At 50.4% G+C, this 26,682-nt stretch overlaps 1 protein-coding gene across 1 annotated transcript; it reads left to right on the forward strand.

Annotated features, from left to right (window-relative positions):
• The first annotated feature begins 2,275 nt into the window (after nt 1-2,275).
• LOC124656846 (endoglucanase 22-like) lies at nt 2,276-20,725 on the forward strand. The gene is made up of 3 exons (XM_047195513.1): nt 2,276-2,746; nt 2,941-3,405; nt 19,751-20,725. The coding sequence occupies exons 1-3, from the start codon at nt 2,276-2,278 to the stop codon at nt 20,456-20,458; spliced, it is 1,644 nt and encodes a 547-aa protein (XP_047051469.1). The 3' UTR covers nt 20,459-20,725.
• The last annotated feature ends 5,957 nt before the right edge of the window (nt 20,726-26,682 follow it).

Raw genomic sequence — 26,682 nt, forward strand, 5'->3', positions numbered from 1 at the left:
CGTGTCAACTACACACATCACAAGTTACAAGCGAAAGCCTCCATGAGACCCTAGCTGCCTAGGGTTTCGCTTGAACCCAAGGGGAAGAAGAAAACTTGATGAACACATGGAGACATGAAATATGGTTTGGTGTAGTCGTAGATCGACCTCACTTGCTTTCTACCAAAGGGATTTGGAATTGTTGATTCCCGTCGGAGACCCTCAAGCTTTTGTGCTTCAACAATTGGGCGAGAGAGCGACAACACACAACATTGTATATGAATAGTTGACCTAACCGTCCTAAGGAGGAAGAATTGGGTTTTATAGCTCAACGTAGAAAATAGATGTTTCGGGAAATTCCCCCGTGTGCAAATTTGTGGTAAGTTGGGAGAACCAAATTTCTAGTCGGGATTGCTTTTGTACCAAACTCGATAGATCGGGTTTCCTACCAATTTGGACAGTGTCCGTCTTAGCAAGTCGGTTGAACGAGGATGATTGGAGCAGGTACCGAAGGCATCGGTTTCTACCAAACCTGGTAAATACTTGGTTTGACTTGATCGGTATGAGAATCACAAGAACCAATTTGGGTGCCAATGTCGTAGAAAACCCTCAAAAGACCATTTCCCCAACAAGCTAAACTCTCCTCAATTTGTGTGATGGTGATATATGGTGGTAGAATATGTATGTGGCTTTAGAAAATATCCTGTCAAGGTAACCGAGGCCACCCCTCTTAATAGTATGTTGCTTTTTATGTGACACCAACATAAATAAATATAAGGAAAACTCCAACACTTCTCTTCTTTAGCAAATGGGGGTCTTCAATCACCTTACGTTAACACGTGGACTAAAACCGTATACGACACTTGGAGATACCATTAGTCCACAACCAAATAAGCTTAGGTGTGATCGTCATCTAAATTAATGGTTAAAGGTAAAATACCTTTATAGGTAGAATAGGATTTTTTTAATTCAAAGAACCTGACTCACATTTAAAGACTTGTTTATAGGGTCCTTCGTCTTACCAATATTAGTCTGATACTAATGTTGAAAATTTTATTTTTGTGAAAATTATTTTTAAGCCATGATATTTAGTTGCTCAATGATACACAATATTAGTCTCGTACTAACAACCTTCTCTAGATCGTGCTTCATGAACAAAACCGTATCATCAACATATTGCGGAATCAAAACACCTCCCTCGACAAGACAAGGAAGCAATCCCCCTACCTGACCAGACCATCCTCGTTTTGTGCGTGCAACAAGGATAGCCAACGTGTGTGCAACGACCTTGAAAACCACCGGGGACAAATGATTGGTTTTTATTCCGACACCGAAGCCTCGCACGAACCGCGCAGTCGATCGACGCCACTATCCTCCCATGCATTTTACGAGCGCTAGACAGATACGAGTAGATACTGCTCCAGCTCACCCGGCCCGAAATGCGTAGTAGTAGTAGGAGTAGTAATGGTGGTGCGCGTTTCGATCACCCGGCCGCACTGACTCACGCACGCACGTCGAGGATAGAACCCAGCTCATCCCATCTGTTGGCGGCCGCGGCCGTCCAACACGTACCGGGCGCGCCGCCGGGGTCCAGGCAAGGCCGCCCTGTCCGCCATGCCCTACCGACATTTTTCTATCCTCGCCATTGAATGAAGCTCGGCCGGTAGGCGTTGGGTACGCGTGGAGCGTGGGAGCGGAGCGGAGCGGAGCACGCCATGTTTCACTCATTCGATGCGTGCCTGCCCCTGCACGGCCGGTCAATTATCCCCCTCGCCCCACTCACATTAGCCAAGTATTAATGCCGCTCGCCCACGATCAAGCTGCGGCAGCGGTGAGCCGGTGATCAGCTCAGGTCCGTCCGTCCTCCCCATCCCTCGCCGCCGATCTCCATTCCCGGCTAGCCAGAACCCAACACCCGCGCACCGTTCGCGCGCCGGGCCGCGCCGAGCACGCACCGGCCGGGCGCAGAGCGTGCGTCACGCATTTGGCCGGTCTTGGCGCGCCGCGGACACGTAGGCCGGCCCAGCGGCCGCGCGCCTACGTGCCGGGGACGGGACCCGCAGATATCATTTCTCGCGCACCTGGAAACACTTGACACTCGGTTGCTTGCTTGCCTACAAACCCCAGATCAGGGAGTCATTCAGTCAGAGACAAACATAAAGGGCGACGGAAAGGAAACACGAAACCCAGCCAGGAAGCCAAAATACACCGCTAGTCCGGCTAAAAAGAGGGAAGGCCCTGATCGCGGGGCTTTGCGTCGCCGTCGCCATCGTCGGCGCGCAAGCGCGGGCGTGTCATGAGCCAGCGCAGCGCCCGTCGGGCGAGCCCCCTGCCCCCCGCCGCGCCGCCGCCGGTGCTCCTGGCCGCCGCCCTCCTCGCGCTGCTCTACCTCGTCCCCGCCATGGCAGCGGAGGCGGATGCGCCGCCGGACTACGGCGCCGCGCTGTCGAAGAGCCTGCTCTACTTCGAGGCGCAGCGGTCGGGGCGGCTGCCGTACGGGCAACGCGTGCGGTGGCGCGGCCACTCGGGCCTCACCGACGGGCTGCAGCAGGGGGTGGACCTGGTGGGCGGCTACTACGACGCCGGCGACCACGTCAAGTTCGGCCTGCCCATGGCCTTCACCGTCACCATGCTCGCCTGGGGCGTCGTCGAGTTCGGCGACGACGTCCAGGCCGCCGGGGAGTGGGGGCACGCGCTCGAGGCCATCAAGTGGGGCACCGACTACTTCGTCAAGGCGCACACAGAGCCATTCGTATACTGGGCAGAGGTACGTCACGCGCACGCAATGTTCCTTTTTACCGCGCGCTGGGGCTTCCAGTGGATCGCGCGACCATTTCGAGACGACACGCGATCGAAAAGCGGCCGACAGCCGTCATTAATTTACTGCTGCTGCGAATGATGGCCTTGATGACGGACGATCGAGCGCCGCTGGCTGTCTGACCTGACGAGCTTGGCATGCAGGTGGGGGACGGCGACACGGACCACTACTGCTGGCAGCGGCCGGAGGACATGACGACGTCGCGGCAGGCGTACCGCGTGGACAAGGACAACCCGGGATCCGACCTCGTCGGTGAGACGGCCGCGGCGCTCGCCGCCGCCTCGCTCGTCTTCCGCCGCTCCGCCGAGCACCGCGACTACGCGGACCTCCTGCTCCGGCACGCGCGGCAGCTGTTCGAGTTCGCGGACACGTACCGGGGCAACTACGACAGCAGCATCAAGCAGGCGCACAGCTTCTACACCTCCGTCAGCGGCTACCGGGACGAGCTGCTCTGGGCGGCCTTCTGGCTGCACCGGGCCACGGCCGAGGAGGCCTACCTCCGCTACGCCGTCGACCACGCCCGCTCCCTCGCCGGCGGCGCCGGGTGGCCCATGACCGAGTTCAGCTGGGAGAACAAGTACGCCGGACTGCAGGTCCTCGCCGCCAAGGTACGTCAACAACACACCTTCTTTACGTCTTCTGTCGTCACGTTTCGTACTGCCATGGAATTTCGCTTTCAGAACTAGACTAGAAACGCTTCATGCCAATCTCGGCACTTGATCGCTTCAGTCATAGTTGATCAGTAATTTAAGTCGGTGCCGGTGGTTGAGCAAGGGCTAGGCTACGGCCCTGCATGTCCCCTACCTCACCGTGCAGAAATTCAATGCATCTACCAAGAGTAGCTAAGATCGTTTTCAGTTTTACCACAACCACAATACAGGGTTAGAAGTTAGATACGCTAACGCACGCACACACATTGGTAGGGCGTTTCAATTTCCCGCCCGAGGGGCGCCCCTTGCTTACGGTACAGTACGAAAGTGGATTATCAATGCCTCCACATGGCTTACACTTTCTTGCTCCCTGGAAGAATCCATGTAGGATCCACACCTTTGTACGTAAGATCATGCCAAACCCAAGCAGGAATTATAGCAACACGCCTAGTTGGCAATCCATGAGACCATGAAACGGTGATGAGTGGACTGAGATCTGGAGACACAGGTCGCTGTTGATCGATCACTGACGACGACGACTAATCTCACCTGTTAGGCGAGCCATGTAGGCTGTAGCTATAGCCATTCAGTCAGCAGTAGGGCTTCTGCAATTATGGTCGCTGGAGAAGTGAGTGAGTGAGATCGTCCTGCCCTCACATGGCCAGGCATCTCGTCAGAGCCTTTTTCCCCTCCTGAAAGCTGCAGGGTCCTGCTAATTAAGCTCGGCTTTGCCTTTCCCATCCACGTCGTGCTCTCGCCCTGCTTTAGGATTATTCGGTTTCCTTTCCGGAAAAATCCTGAAACCCCGCTGACGCTAACCGAGGAAATAAAAGGCTCCGATCGCATCGCGCAACTGTTCCCTGGCACGGTAGGGTTTGAATTGGCAATCCACTCGACGTACGCAGGCTTAGCTAACAAGGCACGACTTGATCATGTCTTGGCAGCTTTTTTTAAGAGGAAATGGCTAGCAGCCTAGAGGTAAAATGGTGGTTTATCGGAACCTCGCCTCTTGGTCAATCCTCTCTACGCACGCCGAATTATCAGCAGGACGGAGCAGGAATTGGTCCTGTCCTATCCTGTCAGATATTTTAAGACGAGATAAAACATGGCATAGATTAGTGAATCGTCAAGCATCTCCAGTGTGCCGACGCAAAACGGATCCTTAAATTAACCCAATGCATCTGTTTACGTCGGCTCAAATGATCGAATTTAATCACACGGCCGTTTGCGCCGGATGTCCTAAATAGCCCTACACGAAAAAAGTAAATAGATTTTGCATCCAAGAGAAACATAATTTACGTAAGGAAAATAAAAAAAAACTAAAACTAATAGGCGCATGGTCTGCTACCCTAGGCTATTCCTCGTCCTAGTTGCCCATGACTAGTTGGCATCCGGCGAAACGTGCTGCCGCTGGTGGAGGTGGAGCGACCGTTGGAGCCCACGAATTGAACGGCATAGACGATGGCGGGTACGGGGCTGAGTTCTGCAGCCCCCGTTCGGGGCCCTCATCCTCCGTGAGGTCTGGTAGCATGATGTCGGCAGTGTACCGGGGCAGGGGCGGAGCCATCGATCGGAGTCGACGATGTAGGCTGGATCGGCGCGGATGTGGCGGATCTTAATGCTCCGCTCCGGATTGCGCGGAGAGGAACCGACGTGACATGCACATGATGTTGGCTAGGCCGCCTGCCGCCGACAGGCAGGTGCATGTCCCGCTAGTTGCAGGGCATCCTGTGCAACAGCCGCGCCATGGCGACAATGAGCGACACCCTGTTCGGTTGCGCCTGCTTCACGCCGATGCTAGAGTCCTTCTTTTTCCCCATGGTGATGAATCGGCGCGTGGTGTCGAATGGAGGTGTGGGCGTTGACATCGACGATGCCGATCGCCATTTAAAGACCCGACGCACGTGGGACACGATGTTATTGATGGCGGCGCAGAAGACCAGCCACTGCCTGACAGTATTAGTGCACATGCAGAAGACGAAACGACACCATTGATGGTGAAAGCCGCGGCGAAGACGTGGAAGCGAAGACCGTTGAAGCAACAGCCTCGCACCCGCTGCTAGGCGAAGCGAGTGGTCACGCGGCGCGACCACCCAGCCCGGTCTTTGCCTCAAGGGTGGAGAAATTGATCATGTCACTGCCATGTGGTTGTAGGACGCGCGACAGGGAGAAACTATGAGAAGTGATGAATCTCGAATACGAATTACGACGTACGAGCGCGTAGACAAGCCGATCACACATCAGAAACATCAGTGGGATCGAGTGGGCTAAACATCACGCACACGCTAGCGCTCGCCACGCTAGCCATGGACGTACGGACACCTGCCTCAGGATGGATGTCGGTGCTGTAAAGCAATTGATTGCCGGGTCGGGGCTACATGGGCATCGGTGCTGTGTCATCACAGATATAGGTAGTCGATCGAGCGCAAGGTTGGCCGATAAGCGCTGAGATCAGCACTCGATCACCGTATGTATCCTCTTCCTATAGCTAGCTATCTTCTGGATTCGGCTTTGCTGACGCGGGCGTGTGGGGGAGAGAAGACGAGGTTTCTGCGCCCCCTCGCGCGAGCACGGCCAAAACACACGCACGAAATTTTGGTACAGTTTGTTCGCTTGCTTGCTTGCGAGACCGACCGACCGACCGGGCCGAGAAATTCCATCAACTAACTTACTCAGGTCCAAAACAGACGACGTTGGGGAAAAAGACACAGACGACCGATAATCCTTCCTCCCACGTATTCCGGAGGGAACCCGCAGGCGAAATGGAGCTTCAAACCCCCACGCGGGGTTTAGGGCATCTCCAACCCGGCCACCCAAATGGACGCGCTGAGTTGTCCGTTTTGGGCAGTTTGAGAGCCGCGCGGACACCCGGACAGCGGCCCGCGTCTGCGTGTCCGTTTAGATCGCAAACTGCGCCCAACGCTGCGACCTAAAAAGCTGTCACGTGGGCCAAGCTCTCCCTCGCCGCCCGGGCTAGGTTCTCGCGGACGGAGGAGGAGGAGCGGCAGGACGCGTTGGGTCGTCGACGACAAGGCCATCCGCGTCGCGGCCGAGGGGGCGGCGAAGAAGGAAAAGGACGCGGAGCTGGTGGAGGCGGCCGCGGACGGCTGGCACGAGACCGCAGACGGCTGGTACGAGGCCGCGGACGAGGAGGTGGATCCCGTCGCGGAGGAGAAGCCCGTCGATGCGGAGGACTTCTTCGACGATCTCGTGATGGCGAACATCAACGTCGCCATCGAGGAGCGTCTCGCCGACCTCACGCGCGTGTCGAAGGAGCACGAGGCATTCTTGCGGGCCGGCCGCCGCCGTTTAGGCGACCTCCTCGGCCAGAAGAACCAACTCCTCGCTATACGAGCAGCCCGCGAGCTCATCCAGCTGCCCTCGCCCGAGCGATGCGCCCGACAGGATGCTGCGTCGGCGGAGCGCGACCGCCAAGAGCGCGTGCGTCGCCGGGAGGAGAACCACGAGGTCCAGGCCGCCATCCGCGTCCGCTTGGAGGCACGGGCCACTGTGGAACGCGCCGCCTCGCAGGAGCTCGAGTTGTGCGGGAAGCGGATGGTGCCGCCGCACGAGGCGAAGCGCGAGCGCGCCCAAGCTGCACGGCGGAAAGGAGGAGGGCGGCCGCGGAGGAACGCCGCAAGAGGGCCACCCAGCTGGAGTGGAATCCTCACGCATACAGGCCGCCTGCGTCGGGTGAAATCGACGGCCCCGGCGGGCGAGTCGACGGCGAGTCGCCGGCCCCGTACGTATCTAGACTAGTAGTAGGTAGATTTAAGAAATATGTAATATCTAATTTTAGTGCAAAAAGATGCTATCTCGCTATGACACGCCGGCTAGGGGCGGACGCGAGCGGCCAGCGATTAGCGTCAGCGGCCACGCAACCTCAGCCCATATTTGGGCCGGCTTTGGATCGTACCGAATGCCGTGGTCATCCGTTTTTGGAATGGGTCAGCGTGCTGGGCTAGGTTTTTGTCCGATCCATCCGAAGGTGCGGGCGCGGGATGGTCTCCTCTTTGGAGATGGCCTTGCAGGCAGCGAAGAAACAGAAGATCTCTACCATCTTTCGCATGGAGGCGAGCGATCGAGAGTGAGCTTGTTGGATAATTAGGCACAATTTCCATGATTAATTCCAGAATATTAAGCATGACGACAGCAACTACTAACATGTGAAACTCGAACATACTAGATGCATTAATCAACATGAGCAAGCAGCAGCGCAAACAAGTAAAGCATCCATCGCTAAACAGATCGAGATATGTCGCACGTACCGATCCGGTGGAGGTGGCGAGTGGAGGTGTAGCGCACGATGTCGCAGCCAGTAACGTTGTTGATGACAACGTTGTTGACGAGCGAGGACGACGGGTCGAAGTAGACAGCGTTGAAGACGACGGTAGGCAGCACCGCCCGACTTGGACGGAAGGCGACCCGTGATGAAGAGCTTGAGCGGCCGCGCAGAGCGCTTCCCAAAACCTAATTCGCCCTCTCCCGTACAAGATCGCAAGGACGAGTGGTTCCGGAGACCTGCTCTCCCGTTCGCCGATGCACGTCGGCGCGCGGGATGGAGTAGGCTACGATGGCGGCGCAAGCAGAGAGAGGTGAAAACCCTAACTCGTGTATTGGATGTGTAGCCGGGCAGGAGATTATATAGGCTCAGGAAACCCTAGGCAACGTGGGCCACGCCCACGTCGCACGAACGTTTTGAGTCGGTTACAGATAGCCCACGATCCGGGAGCGACCCGAACCGACTAACTGCGACGCGTCCGTCTAGGACTCTGTTCGTTTTCCTGAGCTGCAAAAAGTAAGGAAAGTCTCGGCTCGAGGCTCAATCCACTCACCACGAGCGTGGCGCGCGTCGTGACGTGTCGTGTCGAGTCGAGTCGAGACGAGACGAGCGAGCGAGGAGGAGGAGGAGCGCGCGTGTAGCACTCCTATTCTCACTCACTTACTAGTGGTGGAACAACCCACCTTATAAGGTGGTCTAACTTCCTCCCAACTTTCCATGTGGGACTAAACTTCCCACCTCTTGCCACTCCCTAGTGAGCTGCCACCAACTTGGGCTCAAACTCACAAGGTTGCCACTATGTGGGCTTTGAGATTTATAGGAAAAACTGAAATCTAATTTGGGCCACTAAAAGTGGGCCCAATATTTCAACAATCCCCCACCGAGATCTCAAATCCCCATTTAGAGATTTACCAATACTCGCTGCTTGTTTATATACCAAGTGTTTCAGCGGAGACTCGTTAAGTTGAACTTCCGCCTAGAACCTTAAGCTACATCCACTCACACTTGAACAATGGACTAAGCCTTGAATTGCAAGTTTTGCGTGAACAGGGTTTCACTCAAAGTCATGACCAGTACATGGCTGCCGGTAGCCTACCCCGCGGGTGAAGCATATGCGTCATACTTCATGGTCTCTTCATGAGTTTACTAGAGATCACACAAATCTCATAGATTGCGACGTTTAACAATCGGACTCATATAGGTGTGTTATTTCAAGAATGCTCTGTAGGACAGCATCTTTGCTAAAATAGCCAACATAAACACATTAAGGCTTGTTGCCAACCTGCCTTACAGACAACCGAGAGTTGTGCATCTTCACATAGAGAGGGTTACATAATACTCTCCTCAATTAAACCACTAGTTTGTTCTTCCTGTGTCCTAATTTACGGGATCTCCGATCACAAAGGTTGGGTTACCACTATGGCGTAACATCAACGGGTCTCAAACCCATCTCCTCGATGCACTTTCTATCACATTACGTGATAGTCCCTTTGTAAAGGGATCCGCTAGGTTTTTGTCTCGTTTGAATATATGTAACAGCTTATTACTCCGGAGTTTCGCAATTTCCCGACGGACTTCAAACGTCTCTTGACGTGTCTTGATGACTTTGCGTTATCCTTAGAATTGTTCACTTTGACAATTACAGCTTGATTGTCACAATTCAAAGGATTGCCGGAACAGGTTTTTCAACCACGGGCAAGTCCATCAAGAGCTCACGCAACCATTCCGATTCAACAAGTGGTTGTGTCTAAAGCGATAAGTTCTGCTTCCATAGTTGACCTCGTCAATATGGTTTGCTTACAAGATCTCCATGACACCGCGCCACCTCCAAAGGTAAATACATACCCACTTGTGGCGTACGGATCAGCTACATCTCGAGATCCAATTCGAATCACTATATCCTTCAAGCACAGCTGGGTGCCCTGAATAGTGAATCCCATAACTCATTGTACCACATAGGTAGCGCATGACCCTATCAAGTGCATGCCAATGATCAGTACCCGGGTTTGACATGAACCTACTCAACTTGCTAACAACAAAAGAAATGTCGGGTCTAGTCGCGCTCGCTAAGTACATGAGTGAGCCAACGATCTGAGAATATCTCAATTGATCTATGGCAATCCTCCGGTTCTTGCGTAGTGTCACACTGGGATCATAAGGTGTTGAAGAAGGCTTGCTATCAATATAGCCGAACCGGCTCAAGATCTTCTCAACATAATGGGATTGCGTTAGAGTAATCCCACTCTCGTTCTTAATCAGCTTGATGTTCGGAATCACATCAGCTTCTCCCGCATCTTTCATATCAAAGCTCTTTGACAAGAAAGACTTGACCTCGTGTATTACTTTCATGTTTGTACCAAAGATCGAATATCATCCACATACAAACATAGTATAACACCTTCGCCCCTACCATGACGATAGTAAACGCACTTGTCGGCCTCATTGACAACAAAGCCTACGTAAGTTAAAGTTCCGTCAAACTTCTCATGCCATTGCTTAGGTGCTTGTTTCAGTGCCATATAAAGATTTCAGCAACTTGCACACCTTTCTTTCTTCACCTTTTACTACGAACCCATCGAGGCTGATCCATATAGATTTCCTCTTCCAACTCTCCATTAAGAAAAGCTGTCTTTACGTCCATTTGATGAACGATAAGACCATAGGAGGCAGCCATGGACAGTAGTACTCGAATGGTGGTAAGTCTAGCGACAGGTGAATAGGTGTCGAAGTAATCTTCGCCTTCTCTCTCGTGTGTAGCCTTTAGCTACAAGCCGCGCCTTGTACTTCTCAATAGTACCATCAGGTCTTAGCTTCTTCTTGAACACCCATTTGCAGCCCACGGGCTTGCATCCATGGGGTCGTTCGATAGCTCCCAAGTTCCATTAGAAAGAATCGAGTCCATCTCATTATGGACGAGCTTCTTTCCGATCATCCGCATCCGGAGATGCATATGCCTCTCGCAATGGACGTGGGAGTATCATCCACAAGGTACACAATGAAATCATCACCAAAGGATTTTTCAATCCTTCGTCTCTTGCTCCGTTTAGGAGCTTCATTGTCATCCTTCTCAGTAACATTCTCATGTGATTGTTCAAAATACTCATTAGATGTACTAGACTCGGGAATTATCTCGGTAGAAATTCTAGCAATGCTATGCATATCTTTCATAGGAAACATATTCTCAAAAAATGTTGCATCACGAGATTCCATAATAGTATCAACATGCATATCAGGTACCTCGGATTGAACTACTAAAAATCTATATCCTACACTCCGCGGAGCATAACCTAGAAAGATACAATCCACTCGTCTTTGGTCCGAGTTTGCGCTTCTTAGTGATTGGAATATTGACTTTCGCCAAACATCCCCATGTGCGCAGATACGAAAGTGATGGTTTTCTTCCAGCCCACTCCTCGTAAGGGGTTTTATCTTTATTCTTGTTAGGAACTCTATTCAGGACATGACATGAAGTCAATAAAGCCTCCCCCCACCATGCCTTTGATAAACCAGCAGTGGCTAACATGGAATTCACCAAGTCGGTCGGCGTGCGGTTTTTCCTCTCGGCAACCCCGTTTGATTGGGGCGAATAGGGAGGCGTCCTCTCATGAATAATGCCATGTTCCTCACAGAATTCATCAAAGATTTTAGGAAAATATTCACCACCACGATCCGACCTAAGACGCTTGATCTTTCTCTCTAGTTGATTTTCAACTTCGGCCTTATAAATTTTAAAGTAGTCTAAAGCTTCATCTTTAGTTCGCAACAAGTAAACATAGCAAAATCTAGTCGCATCATCAATCAATGTCATGAAATATCTCTTTCCACCTTTTGTCAACACACCATTCATCTCGCATAGATCGAATGTATGAGTTCTAGAGGTGCCAAGTTTCTCTCCTCGGCCGCCTTGTGAGGCTTCCGAGGTTGCTTTGATTGCACACAACTATGGCACTTAGAACCTTTGGCAATGGTAAAATTCGGAATTAAACTTAAACTGGATAGCCGAGACATTAAACCAAAATTAATGTGACATAAACGAGAATGCCAAACACCGGTATCATCACTAACATTGCCACAAATATGGTTCACGTACTTATTACCGAAATCGTAAAGCGAAAAGCGGAACAAGCCTCCGCACTCATAGCCTTTACCAATAAATTGTCCAAACTTGGAAACACCTACTTTATTCGACTCTAAAACAACCTTAAACCCATCTCTCGCATAGAAGGGAGCCGCTAACGAGATTCTTGTTCATAGTAGGGACATGCCGCACGTTCCTCACCGCACGATCTTCCCCGAAGTGAACTTCGGATCTACCGTGCCAACACCACGAACGAAGCATGTGACCAATTCCCCATCAAGACGGAAGAATCCCGGGCGACCTGGTAAGAAGTGAACATGGATATGTCAAGCACACACATGAACATTAGCACCCGTATCAATCCACCAACATGGAGATTGAAATACCGAAAGAACAAGTAAAGAGATTACCGTACCCATCAGCATTGCTAGCGGTCACCGTGTTGACTTGCCTCCCTTTTTCTTGCGGTCCGCCTCTCTCCGGACGAGTCCTTAGAAAAGTGGCCAGCCTCTCCACGGTAAAGCAGCTCGTATCCGCTTTGTTTATCATCTTCTTCTTCTTGAAGGTTGTAGTCTTCATAGGCTTATTGAAGGAGGGCTTGTTATTCCCTTTGTTCTTGCTCGTAGGGTTTCTTCGCACCATGTTGGCGCTAGACCGACCCTCTCCTTTCTCGCATTATCCTTAGCCCGAGCTTTCTCCTCAACATCAAGAGACGCTATCGGATTTTCAACCGATATCTCCTTGTCTCTTGTGTTTGAGAGTTGTGGCAAAGTTCCTCCATGAAGGGGGCAACTTAGCGATGATGCATCCAGCCACAAACTTGTCAGGTAAGGCACACTTAAGGAGTTCAAGCTCTTTCGCAATGCACTGTATCTCATGAGCTTGTTCGACTACAGAACGGTTGTTAACCATCCCGATGTCATGGAAGCTCTCCATGATGTACGATTCATCGCTCGCATCGGTTGCACCGAACTTAGCATTCAGTGCATCCCGGAGCTCTTTACCATCCGTTAAGTGCATGTACACATCACACGGACGATCGAGCAAGAATACTTAGAACGCATCCGACGAAGAGAGTATTGTTTTCCTTGAACTTGTTCCGATCTTGGTCGGATATAGTTCCTTCGTGTAAACCATCGGTAACTTCGAACACTTTCGTATGAGTAAGCCGGAGCATGGCCTTATACTCGCCACCTCTTAAAGTGCACACCGGTAAACTTATCCGGCCTCGATGCATCGGAAAAACCAGCCATTGTTAACTCAGAAATTGCCTACAATTAGGTTTTTGGATTGTTGGATAATTAGGCACAATTTCCATGATTAATTCCAGAATATTAAGCATGACGACAGACAACTACTAACATGTGAAACTCGAACATACTAGATGCATTAATCAACATGAGCAACAGCAGCAGCAAACAATGAAAGCATCCATCGCTAAACGGATCGAGATATGTCGCACGTACCGATCCGGTGGAGGTGGCGATGGAGGTGTAGCGGACGATGTCGCAGCAGCAACGTTGTTGATGACAACGTTGTTGACGACAGTGGACGACGGGTCGAAGTAGACAGCGTTGAAGACGACGGTAGGCAACACCGCCCGACTTGGACGGAAGGCGACCCGTGATGAAGAGCTTGAGCGGTCGCGCGGAGCGCTTCCCAAAACCTAATTCGCCCTCTCCCGTACGGGATCGCAAGGACGAGCGGTTCCGGAGACTCGCTCTCCCGTTCGCCGATGCACGTCGGCGCGCGGGATGGAGTAGGCTACGATGGCGGCGCAAGCGAGAGAGGTGGAAACCCTAACTCGTGTATTGGATGTGTTTCGCGGTAGCCGGCGGGGAGATTATATAGGCTCGGGAAACCCTAGGCAACGTGGGCCACGCCCACGTCGCACGATCGTTTTGAGTCGGTTACAAATAGCCCACGATCCGGGAGCGACCCGAACCGACTAACTGCGACACGTCCGTCTAGGACTCTGTTCGTTTTCCTGAGCTGCAAAAAGTAAGGAAAGTCTCGGCTCGAGGCTCAATCCACTCACCACGAGCGCGGCGCGCGTCGTGACGTGTCGTGTCGAGTCGAGACGAGACGAGACGAGACGAGCGAGGAGGAGGAGGAGCGCGCGTGTAGCACTCCTATTCTCACTCACTTACTAGTGGTGGAACAACCCACCTTATAAGATGGTCTAACTTCCTCCCAACTTTCCATGTGGGACTAAACTTCCCACCTCTTGCCACTCCCTAGTGAGCTGCCACCAACTTGGGCTCAAACTCACAAGGCTGCCACTATGTGGGCTTTGAGATTTATAGGAAAAACTGAAATCTAATTTGGGCCACTAAAAGTGGGCCCAATATTTCAACAGAGCTTTGGCCAGTGATCGAAAGGGGCACGACGACGTCGCGTCGTTTGCATGTGGATCAAGCTCCGGTGACGCGCGCGACTCCTCTATTCCCCGCACGTCAAAGTGATCTGTCGAAGACGGGGGCCCCACCGTGCGCGCGGAATTCCACATTGCATGTCCCGGTCTACAGGGAGGCTGAGTAGGATGGATGATCTGGCGCGATCCCGAGCTCACTGTCTTCAGTGTGTAGGTAAGAGCATCTCCACTCGTTGGCGTTCCCCACGCCTAAATCCGACGAAATTTTCGTCCGGATTGGAGGAAGATTTGGCCTGGGAAGCGCCGAAGTTCCAGCCGCCCCCGGCAGGAAACCCCCAACCTCGACCATTTGACATATTTTAAACAAATTTAACATAAAATTTAACAAGTTCGGCGAGCAAGAGTACGAAAATTGCTGAAACAAATTCGGCATAATCAGTACAATGTTTAACAAGTGCTGAAACAAATGAAGCACACAATTTCACAATTTTTCAAACAAATTATGACAGACTAGTTGGCGTCGGCGTTGGCGTTGCCTCGGAGCGTCCATATGTGCTCCACCGGATCATCTTGCAGCGAGTCGATGCATTGTAGAGTCTCGAATCTCCTGACGCATAGCAATGAAGGCGGCCCATGATGGAGGCACCTGGTGATTAGGCTGTGCAAGAGGACCCTCTCTCTCATATGGTGCTTGTTGCTCAGCCAGAGGAACCGGATGTTTTCGCTCATTTTTAATAATCATATTGTGTAGGCAAACACAACAGTTCATCACCTCCCACATCTGATCTTTGGACCAAGTCATAGCGAGGAATCGGACGACAGCAAATCTCTGCTGGAGGACACCAAATGCACGCTCGACGTCTTTTCGGGGTGCTAGGTTTCGAGATAGTCTTCACAAATGTTGCCCACTTTGGATAGATACCGTCTGCAAGGTAGTATCCTTTGTTGTAGTGCCGACCATTGTTCACATAGTCCACCGGGGGAGCATGACCCTCAACAAGCTTGGAAAAGATCGGGGAGCAGTTTATGACGTTGATGTCATTGTTGGATCCAGGCATACCAAAGAAAGAGTGCCAAATCCAGAGATCATGGGTAGCCACTGCTTCAAGTATCACAGTGCAGCCTTTTTTGTGACCCTTGTACATTCTCTGCCACGCAAACGGACAGTTCTTCCATTGTCAATGCATGCAGTCAATGCTTCCAAGCATCCCTGAAAAACCCCTAGCTTCATTTGTTGCAAGGATCCTCTGAGTGTCTTCGACAGTGGGTGATCTCAAGTAATAGTCCCCCAACACTGCTATGACGGCCCTGCAGAACCGGTAGAAACAATCAAGGGTGGTGGACTCCGCCCTCCGAAGATAGTCATCTGCACCATCACCGGGAGCTCCATACGCCAGCATCCTCATAGCCACTGTGCGCTTCTGCAGTGACAAAAATCCAACCAAACCAGTGCAATCCGCCTTGCATCTGAAGTAGGGGTCAAAGTCTCGGATGGCATACACAATTTCCAGAAATAGCTTTCTGCTCATCCTGAAACGACGCCGAAAAACACTCTCACCGTGCAATGGATTGTCGGCGAAGTAGTCGGCGTACAACATGCAGTAGCCCTCCATTCGCTGTCTCGGCTTGGACTTCCGGCGACCCGGGTGCCGACCCACCACGTCGACCGGCTCCGGTCCGGCGTACATGCTTGACAAGCAACCGAGGATCATCATGTGCTCCTCGTCTTGGGCGGCGGCTGCCATCTCTTCTCGCATAAGCTCGACGAACATCTGCTCCTCCTCTTCGTCCGAGTCCATGGCCGGCGAGGCAAATGGACGAACACCTGACGGGTGTGGTCGAGGCAACCCGAGCTACGAGCGACGGGGAGTAGGCCAAAGTCGGAAAACAGGCCGGCGGTGGCGCAGCCAGATAGGCCGTCGTCGAAAGACGGCGGAATATAGGCAGGTGGGGAAGGAGGGACGGCGGAATCTGGGCAACAAACCGGCGGGGTGGTGCCGGCGGCGAGAGAGATACGAGGGGTGGGGGAGATTTTGAGCGAGGTGTCGGTGGGGTTTGTGTGTCGAGTCGCCGACAGATCGGGCCCTTCCCCGCTTTTCACTCGTCCGGAGTCCCCGATAGGTCCCCGGGGGGCCGGGGATGGCGTGGGCTCGCCGGATGGATGAAGGGCCAAATCCGGACGAAAACGAGAAACCAGGGGCGCGACTGGACCGAATTTCGCCGTCCGGATGGAAAAAACGTCGCTCGGAGGCCTCGTCGGGGGACGAGTGGAGATGCTCTAACGGGGTCGGTCCAGACGCGTTGCTGTCCGACATCCAGTTCTTCCATGCCCTGCCCTTCACGGTGCGGTAGCTTTCTTTACCTTTTTTAAACTACTCCAGAATAGATGAGCTGTGCGTCGCAAACTTCTCCATTAATGGCAAGTTCACACCTAACCTTCTTGTTCATCAATATCTAAACAGGTAAGCTCGCCTAATTTGCATCCTTCTAAAAAATTGCTTAGTTCTTAGTTAATTGACGTCACACGCGACTACGTCGTGATGCCTGAACTGTCCTTTTACGGTGTCAACTTTTTTTTTCTCGGAAAAACTCATCCCTAGTCGAAAACAATCTAAGTTGCAATCCACTTGAGTTGCAACTAGGGTTCTTTTCTAGGCCGAGATTTCACCGAAAACCAATTTTTGGGTTAAACCCGCAAAACAATTTACGCCCGGCGAAATTGTCCACTACTTAGGTAATTTGCAAAAAAAAAATCAGTTTTGAACGAATTCTTAAAATTGTTTAACAAATCTCAGATGGTATTATGACCACTATTTCCAAACACCGGTAGCCGGCAAAAAAAAAACTCTACCATCTGTTCTTCAATATAGATATATAAGGCCGCCGCCCAAAATAAACTTTTCATCTATGCAAGGCCACTATCTTTTTCCAAGAATAATTGATTAGATCTCTCTCTCTCTCTCGTACAACGGTGCTCATAATGTGAAAGGTTCTTGCAACCATAGAGATGGAGAAACAAAATGCAACATGTTTAATTTGCCCTGGAACATGACATTTTTTCCATGTAATTAATCCTGATATTTGTTAGTTGATTTTGTTTTATTTGTATCTGGAAAATAGATTGTGGCCTTCCATACAAGAAGAAAGGGACTACTGCCCACTTTTTATACTGGCCAAACAATTTTGTATTATTTGCAATCTTCTTGTAACTGGAAAAACTAAACTCGGTTAGAACTCATGGACTAGCATTGACTCAACGCCTAAGACCTTGGCGCTCTAACTTTATCGACCGATAATTAGCTAAACCTTATTTTCAAGGATGCACAGGAATGATGAACTTGGACATCTAAGATGGTCGACAGTGCGAAACCTTATTTAGTTTTTTTTGATACTTTAAAAGATTATTTTAATTTTTTATAAAAAAAAAACTCCATGGAGCTTAGGCTACATCTAGTGTTTGTGATTCTGTCATTGTAAAAAAATAGACGGGCCGTAAATTTCTTCAAGGTTAGGATGTTAAACGACAAATTTTTTTAAGACTCACGTGTACCAGTCAACAATTTAGCTGAGTAGAGTGAATTTTTTGTGTTTTCAACGAACCATGGACATGGTAGCTGCTTTTAAGTTATCTGCAACTACTAGTTCTAAGATGTGGACGTTTATTTCGGAAATGACTGACAACATGGTCAAAATATTAATACCGTGCACCTCTTCCTTCCTCGATCAGCTTCTTTATCGATCTGCTGAGACTTTCGTAGGCACATGGCGTGAAGAAATCACGAACACACGTTGTAAAGAGTATTTGTTAGTATAGTAGTAGTATTGTGCAAGTATGCATCGTTCATTTCCAGGCAAGTATCTACCTAGCTCTTACAGTATATGATTGCCCAGGCAAATATGTCAATCTCAGAGCGGTAGCTAGGCTCGTATAAAATTTCCATTATTCGGCCATGCATGTACGACTAGCTACATACCGTGTCAAACCCTATCCATGACAGTGTTCTTTCGATAGGAATCTCTTATGTCTCTCAGACTAAAGTGCTCACTTCATGGCATACAGCTACGACGCTGTCAGCTTTTGCTGTGGTAGACGGGTGGTGACGTTCGAATTTATTTCTTTGAGCTTTAGATTTCTGCTGTGCGCACAACCAGACAGGTTGTCCACTCCTTAGCCTTGTCTCGCATCTCGAGCAAAGTGAAGTTAATGTGTCGGCAAGAGGACTAGCCGCCAGGCAGTACGAGCTCATATAGTTTGTGCACCTTTTTTTTGGGTGAAAAAACGAGAAATGAGACGAAGAGATTTTAGTGCTTCCATACAATTAAATGTGCACCGAATAGTAGCAAGAAGGAACATAGAATATTCTTGGGACCCAAAATTTCCGAAATGTGGGAATCAAACAAACAGCAAAGGGAATCAAAATGGTCTCTCCTTTGTTTCTTCTAGGATAGGAAGCTCCCTTCGTCACGCATCACCTGCTGAGGCAAAATCGGAGGCCGGCTTTCATTCACTCACTCATTGGTTTCATCAAAAAGAGCTAAAATCGGAGGATGCTACCCGATGTTTCCAGTTAAGCATCGGTCCACTGGGCCCACCAGTCGGTCAGTGAGATACACCTTGATCATGTAGTCAGAGCATTGACAGGAAAGCGAGTCCACCATATGTGTCACGTCGCGTCTGGCCTCACTCGCTCGCAGCCACCGACAGCAACACTGCGTGGAATTGAAGAGAGATTCGTTAGTTGCAACTTACATCTGTCCATCGTTCCAGCTGGATCCCAATTTTGCGAATCTTCATTTAAGCCATCGACAATATTTCCTGGTTCTTAATTATCACTGATTTGTTATAGCTGCTTTCTATAGAATGTTCATGGGAAATTAAACGGAGGCCATCCTCTTTATTTTTAAATACTTCAAATTTATATTTTGAAATTTTAAAAAGTTGAAATGAAATTTCAGGTGTAGCTATTGATGTATACTATAAACGTGCAAAATCTCAATATAAACTACTTTGTATTCTAGGCTACAAAAAAGACAAAATGTGACATTTTTTTATAGTGAATAGTGTATATTTCTACACTATATAATTTATCTGATTTTATAATTTTTATGCAGCCTAGAATACTAAATATTTTATATTGAAATTTACAGGATTGTACTATAGATCATTCGCTAGCTACCTCTAGAATTTTATTCCTAATTTTTCAAAATTTCATAATACGAATTTTAAGTGTTTGAAAATAAAAAGCTACATATATCTCGGCCTCCATTTCTTAATTTCCCTCCCTCCATCGCGTAATATGTTTTGAAATTTTTAGTCCAAGTTAAACTTTATAAAATTAGCCCACTATATGACAAAATTTATCAATCACCATAATATGAAATGTAGACCATATAAAAATATATTTCACCTTGAATTCTATAGTTATTGATTTCATACCATAACAGTTAACATATTTTGTTATATATTTAGTTAAGCTTTGCAAAGTTTGATTTTCACCGAATATGAATATCATATGTAGCATAATTTTTTAAGGAGGAAGTACTGATTTTGCCACTCCATTTTCGTCAGCTGCTGCTGGACGGCGATCCGCAGGGGGCGCAGCACCGGGCGGTGCTGGAGCAGTACAAGGCGAAGGCGGAGCACTACCTGTGCGCGTGCCTCGGCCGGAACAACGGCAGCAACGTGCACCGGACCCCCGGCGGGATGCTCTACGTGCGCCAGTGGAACAACCTCCAGTACGCCTCCAGCGCCGCCTTCCTCCTCACCGTCTACTCCAGCTACCTCGCCCGCGCCGCCGAGAGCCTCCGCTGCCCCGACGCGCCGGAGGTGCCGCCGTCCGAGCTGCTGGCCCTCGCGCGGTCGCAGGCCGACTACATCCTCGGCCGCAACCCGCTGCGGATGAGCTACATGGTCGGCTACGGCGCCCGGTTCCCGTTGCGCGTGCACCACCGCGCCGCGTCCATCGTCGCACACAAGGCCGACAACCGCTTCATCGGGTGCGTGCAGGGCTTCGACGACTGGTTCGGCCGCGACCAGCCGAACCCCAACGTGCTCGTCGGCGCCATCGTCGGCGGGCCCAACCGCCGCGACCAGTTCAGCGACACCAGGAAGACCTACATGCAGACCGAGGCGTGCACCTACAACACCGCGCCCATGGTCGCCGTCTTCGCCAGGCTGCACCGCCTGTCGACGATGGCGGCGGCGGAGAACTCCTCGTCAGATTCGGAGGGGTGCCGCCCAGGCCTAGGGACGGCACTCTCGGCCAAGTGTAGATAAACTAAGGTGCTCCTGCAGGTATAATTAGCTTGGGCGGGAAATTCTTTTTCTTTCTCGTATACGAACTTACTTCCATATAAGATTTGTTCCAAGTGTTAATATGAGAAAGAGTTACTTAGTGAAAGAAAAGAACATGCATAGTGTCTAGTAGACGAACAATATAAGAACGAAATCGATCGGGTGGGTGAAAGATTAGGTACTTGTATTCTCAAGTTAGTTAGGTGTTTCAGAAAGCAAATTTAAAGGACTTGTGTCATCTTTACTGGATCACTAGTTTTTTTCTTTCTATAGCTACTGTACCGCTAGTATAGACGTACCGCTACGGCACTACATGATGAGTGTTCCTTTGATTCAAATGATATATGTAAATTTTGAATTTTATGAAAAAATTCTACATAGGTTGTTTGATTCATAAAAAAACATGATTTTTTAAATGAAGAAGATTGCGTCTCAGCCTTTGCATCAATTGATGCTAGACCATCTATATGTTAATTTATTCAACAAAGATCTAACAAAGATCATACATCAAAATATCTAAAACCATCACTCAAACAGGTTGGCATTAAAAGGCCCCCGCGTCGCTCCCTCCCCTGGGCGACACGGGTGGCGGAGGAAATCCGGCCAGCCACCACCACAAGCTCAGCCACCTCCTCCTATGTCGTCGCCGGTGAGCTCCGCCGGGCAAAGCCCGCGCGGAGCCGGCGGCGGCAGGACCCGTTTGTCCTCTGGCCGGGAGGGGCTGCTCGTGGGATCGGGGAGCCCCTGTCGGCGGGATGCGCCGTGAGCTTCCATGGGGGCTGGGGCAGGAGGTGGCGCTGGGGTCGCTGATGATGGAGGGTGCGGTGGAGGGCCCCTGCGGCGGCCCGGGCGCTGCGGCTGGCGGCGGCGTTGCGGGCCCGATCTGGGCCCGGCTTGGGCCGGGAGGGCCGTGGAGGATGGGGTTGCTGGGCGGCCGGACATGGGGAAGATGGACGTTGGTTGTGCGTCTGGCGGTGAGGCGGCAGCGGTCTCGTCCATGTCCATGGCGTGCTGGCAGGGGCGGACGCGAGGTGAGCCTCTGCCATGCGGAGGTGCAGGGGCGGGCGTGTGGAGGCCTTTGCGGCGAGGAGATGCAGGGGTGGAGGCCGCTGGTTGGGAAGGCCCTCCTCCTTCGGCTAGCGTGCTTCGGAGGCGGGCGAGGAAGCCGGGGCGGCGGCCCCGGAGCAGCGGCTGCGGCTTTGGGCGCGGCCTGGCAGGGCATTTGCCGCGGCGTGAGGTGCAGCGGTGGAAGGTCTTGCGGTAGGGATCGGTGGTCGACGACCTGGTCTTGCTGCCTCCTGGTGGCTCCCCATGCTTCGCGTTCGGGTCGAACTCCGGGTGAAAGCCTTGCACCGACCCCGGTCTGTGCCGACGACGACGGCGCCTTCGGGCGTCGTATCCCTTCTTGTTGGCGTCGTTGTGGAGTTCCGATCCCGAACGACGCGAGTGGCTTCAAGTTCTCCGGATGAAAATCTAAGCTCCATCGGGAGCGGGCGACGGTGACGGACGCGTCATTACCTTGTTGGAGGCGTCACCTTGGAGCTCTTGGCCTTTGCGGTGCGATGGGTTCTCGGAGGTGGGGCACATGGCTATGTGGTCGAGGGCAGCGAACACCGGGGCAGCGGCCCTGGACGGTGGTGGCTCTTCGTGGCGGCGGCCTCGATCTCCTTTGCGGCAGCGGTCCTATGGGGCGGGGTCGTGGCGCCGCTTGGTTTTGGGTGGCGTTTCTGGGGCTGCGTGGGCGGCAAGGTCGTCGACCCGGCTGGTTCGTCTTCGGGCTATGCGAAGGTCGTCTTGGTTGCTACGTCGGGCGGCGGCCCCGAAGGCAAGGTGCTTGGGTGGCGACTTGGAGATCTGTGTGGACAGCGAGTTTGCCGACCCGGCTGGTTCGTCTTCGGGCAATGTGAAGGTCGTTCTGGATGGTACGTCGGGGTGGTGGCCCCGAAGCTAGAGGTGTGTTTGTTGCGTTGGTGTCTGCGTTGTGTGGATGACGGGACTCCTCGCTTGTGCGGTTTTTTGTCTCAGTTTTCCTTATAAACCGGGCAATGTATGATTTTTGGACCCGGTTTCCCTTATAAACTGGATCATTCTGTGCATAGCACTCTTTCTATCTAATTGGACGGCAGATTCGACTGGCTTTTCCTCAAAAAATAAAACCATCACTCAACACCTACAAAACAGATAACATGTGAAAACATGCTAACAATGTCTTATTACCTGAAAAACACCAAAAGATCCCATAACTAGGAACTACGAGTATGAGGTACCCAGAGCCACCTCTAAGTAAAACTGGAGCGCTTATCCGATGTACTCCCTCCGTTCTTTATTAATTGACTCAGATTTAGTACAAAGTTTGTACTAAATCTGAGTCAATTAAAAGAGAACGGAGGGAGTAGTAGACTTCTAGCGAGTAGTACATTATAGTGCAAGGTGCTCCGCTCAGGCCGGCGTCGACGAGAAGATGCCGACGAAAATGCACGGATGGGAATGGAAGCCACCATTAATGACTGCATATATGCACGCGTCGGCATCCCCTACATCCCGGAGCAGAACTGGCGTCGACGCGTCCCTCGACGGCGACGGCCCTCTCCTGCGCGAACCGCGGGATGCTACTACGTGCCCGCTGGTCCGCCGGCCGCCGGCGACCATGCACTGTCGTAGTCTCCGTCCACTACTGATTTAGGCGCAATATTAATAACCACGGCCGACCAATCGCACACGCTAGCACCGCGCATGATGGCGATTTTCCGGCCCGCCTAATTACCTCGGTCGCCGGTCGGCCGGTGCCTACGGCAGTGCGCGGCGGCGCCGCTGGTACGTGTCGTCGGCGGCAAACTTTTTCCGGACTTTGCATTGCTCTGGAGCGGCGTGGCGCTTCCTGGTCTGGATGAGTGGATGACATTGGCAGTTGGCCAGCGCGATTAGGATTTGTGCAGGGTTTAGCATGATACGTCGGCGGGGGGGAGTGATCACGGCCGATCGGTGCGACGGGGACAGTGTTAGTTCAGCGGCACGTACTACGCGAGATAGTGATAACCACATGTCCGTGATTAGCTAGTTCCAGCGACCAACCATGCCAGAGGTTTGGTAGGAGGCGTGCTTACTTTTGTTCTCTGGTAATGTGGACAATTGCAGGATTCGAAACCTGGCAGAGACAGGCGTCACTTAGAGCAACTCACTACCATAGTTCTGATAGGAGGATGTACCTATGGATCAATTATAATCCAGTTTTCCTCGCATATATTTTAAGGAGTAATTATAATCCTATCAATTCAATAAAGCTATTTGAATCGCAAAAAAAGGAGAAAAATCTCCATGACGTTCGGCGTGAAAAAAGGACCTGAACAGACTCCTTAGATTTTTCAAATTTGCCAAAAGCCAATGGTTTCGACACGGAACAAATGGTGCCATGTATCGTGCGTAGACTTTGGCGTGATGGACATTTCAGCTCCCTTCCTTCTCGCTTCCACGCCGCCGCCGTTGTCGATCTACTCCACACCACTATGTCCTGTCTCGCCACGTCACCCAAGCCCTACCATGGATCCGTCGAGCGCCCGCCCATCGTTCGGCACGTCGCGTGGGTCCAATCGATCACATCCATCGTTCCCCGATCTCGTGCAGTTCCCATCGCCCACCAACTAGTTGGGACCGGTCATTCCGGTGGTGAACCCAGCCGGACCGGACGGTACACAGGTTTTCACAGGAGCTTCAAAAAATGACTTTTCTCTTTGAACCAAGTTCTTCTCACTTGGTGTGATGACTATATTTGGTGGTAGGTTGTTTGTATGGATTTGTTAACAACCCCATCAAACTCATTATGCCACCCCTCTTATTAGTGGAGTTCTTTGTTTTTTAACCTACACATAAAGAGAGAAGAATATAAGCAAAACACAACATTTTTCTTCTATGGCAAATGCCGCGGGGGGTGGGGGGTGGGTGGGTGGGTGGGTGGTGGGTTAGGGTTTAGGGTCCTTCCATCATCACATTAAGTCATCAATCCACACTTTAGCTCGTGTATGATCATCAATCAAAATAGCGACTAAGGGAGTAAGGGTACGTAAAAATACACTTACAACAAGTTTGAGGGTGAAAATTCAAGATACAATGAAATCAAAGGAAACTTTGATGAGGGAGACAATGCAAGCGAAGATTCTCACGGCCCGTGAAGAAGCTCGCATAAAAGAACTCAAGGTGACATGCAATCCAAGAAGATGAGGCCTGCAAGGCTGCCTTTGAGGAGAGGAGAGTCTTTCCCGAGGAGAAGAAGACCTTGTCGGTGCTGATTGCCCAGGAGTACAAGACAATGGTGATGAATTCCAATCTATGGATGCGTTGACAAGATAGATGTGGGACACGACTAGGAGGGACATCTTGGAATGAAGAAGGCAAGTGCTTGGAGCTGGTGGTCATGCTCCGACTAGTGGTGCTACTTTCTCCGGTGATGGTGGTGGACGGTGCAACTGTTTGAGTCACTTGCGTTGAACAATTGAATGTAAACGTGTTCGACTAATGCATCCATTATCTATTTATTGTCATATTTGATGAAATTCTTAAAAACATGGATTTACCAGTATCCTTGATTTTACGGTTTCCATCTGTAGGATCTATTTGGCGGACTTTATCAGTGTCTTGTTTTAACGGGGCGATGTTACGAGATTTGTTAGATTTTCTAGCTCTTAAATAGTGGCCGTCCCATGACTTCTCTGAAACATGGGAAAACTACAACTACAGTTTATTCTAGGGTCACACCTTGCAAAATTATATCGATGCTCCTATTTGCCACTTATAGCGCATGTTAGCCGACCGCATGATGTGCTGCCCACGAGCACGTACTATTATTTTTATAGATCTAAAATTTAAATGTTTTTATGAAAATATATTTTGTAAATTTAAGAAAAAAGTGTTCATACATATCTATTAATGCTCACACAGTTTTAAAAATGTTTATATAAGAAAAAAACATATTCGCATAACTCAATAAAATTGTCCAGAGGTTTTAAATAAATTATAATATGAGAGACTTTTTTGTAGGTAATCTACTGAAGGAATCTATCCACATATGACATTGCTCACAAGGTTCAAAAAAATTGTACACTCGTCGAACAAGTTTATATTTCATATGGTTGCAGAAAGGGGGAATAAAATGAAAGAGAAAACATAAAATTTAAATCTGATAAAAAAGAGGAAAGAATTAGAAATTTTTAGAAAATAACCAAATTTACAAAAATAAAATAATAGCCTGGGACGTGGAACGGGCCGTTTGGTTGCCTGCAGGCCGCCGCGTTGTTGCAGGAACCGTGTTTTAAAGCACCCCGGGATAGGCCATGGAGGAACGACCGGAATGGCAGTTTCTCTGGAGCTAGGCCCATTGTGGCCAGAAGGTTGCATGCGTGGGGAAGGGAGACGGAAACGTGGCGTCCCTTCGGGAATACGCGCTATAATTAGCCTCGCCGCTCCCCTCTCCTTCATCTCACCCGCGACCGCACTCTCACCCCCCCCCCCCCTCAAACTGTCACATTGATGTCCCACAAGTATAGGTGATCGTGTGTAGCCTTTTCGATAAGTAAGAGTGTCGAACCCAACGAGGAGCTAAAGGTAGGATAAGTATTCTCTCAAGTTCTATCAACCACTGATACAACTCTACGCGCACTAAACGTTTGCATTATCTGGGAAATAAAACTACGGTAGCAATACGGGTATGAGAGATAGCTTTGCAAGATAATAAATACATGAAAGTAAATGTTAGTGCTGCAGCAATAAAGTACACTAAGTAACCATATACTAACAGTACCATGAGTGTGGAAAAGTGGTGGTAATTGTGGTGGCTTTGTCCAAGATTAATTAGTGAAGACATTTAGTTCATTGTCTTTGATGTAGTTTTCAATGTGGGAGAGACTAAATATACAAGTGTTCCACTACTTGGGATTACAAGTACTATATGATTGGATTGTTAGCCAACATCCGTAAATACTAACAATGCATTAAGGTTTCCCCAACCATAGCCTTAAGTTTATGGTCCTCTTACTCCCATACATGCAACTAACCGGTTTGAGCCCTCAGGTTTCTGTCACTCCGGCAGGACTACCCCCTTACTTTGCACATACTACTAACCCTATGGTGTTGATCCATGCGCGCACAAGTATAATGGACACCAAAGGACAGTACCATATCAACATACAACTCTAATGAACCATAGAATTCAACAA

The sequence above is a fragment of the Lolium rigidum genome, chromosome 5 (genome assembly GCF_022539505.1).
Source record: "Lolium rigidum isolate FL_2022 chromosome 5, APGP_CSIRO_Lrig_0.1, whole genome shotgun sequence".
Lineage (NCBI taxonomy): Eukaryota > Viridiplantae > Streptophyta > Magnoliopsida > Poales > Poaceae > Lolium > Lolium rigidum.

What these genes read in the sequence shown, in the direction of transcription:
- LOC124656846 (XM_047195513.1), top strand. Translation starts at nt 2,276, where the DNA reads ATGAGCCAGCGCAGCGCCCGTCGGGCGAGCCCCCTGCCCCCCGCCGCG. An exon ending in CATTCGTATACTGGGCAGAG is followed by an intron (nt 2,747 to 2,940) that starts GTACGTCACGCG and finishes CTTGGCATGCAG; the next exon opens with GTGGGGGACGGCGACACGGA. An exon ending in TGCAGGTCCTCGCCGCCAAG is followed by an intron (nt 3,406 to 19,750) that starts GTACGTCAACAA and finishes CATTTTCGTCAG; the next exon opens with CTGCTGCTGGACGGCGATCC.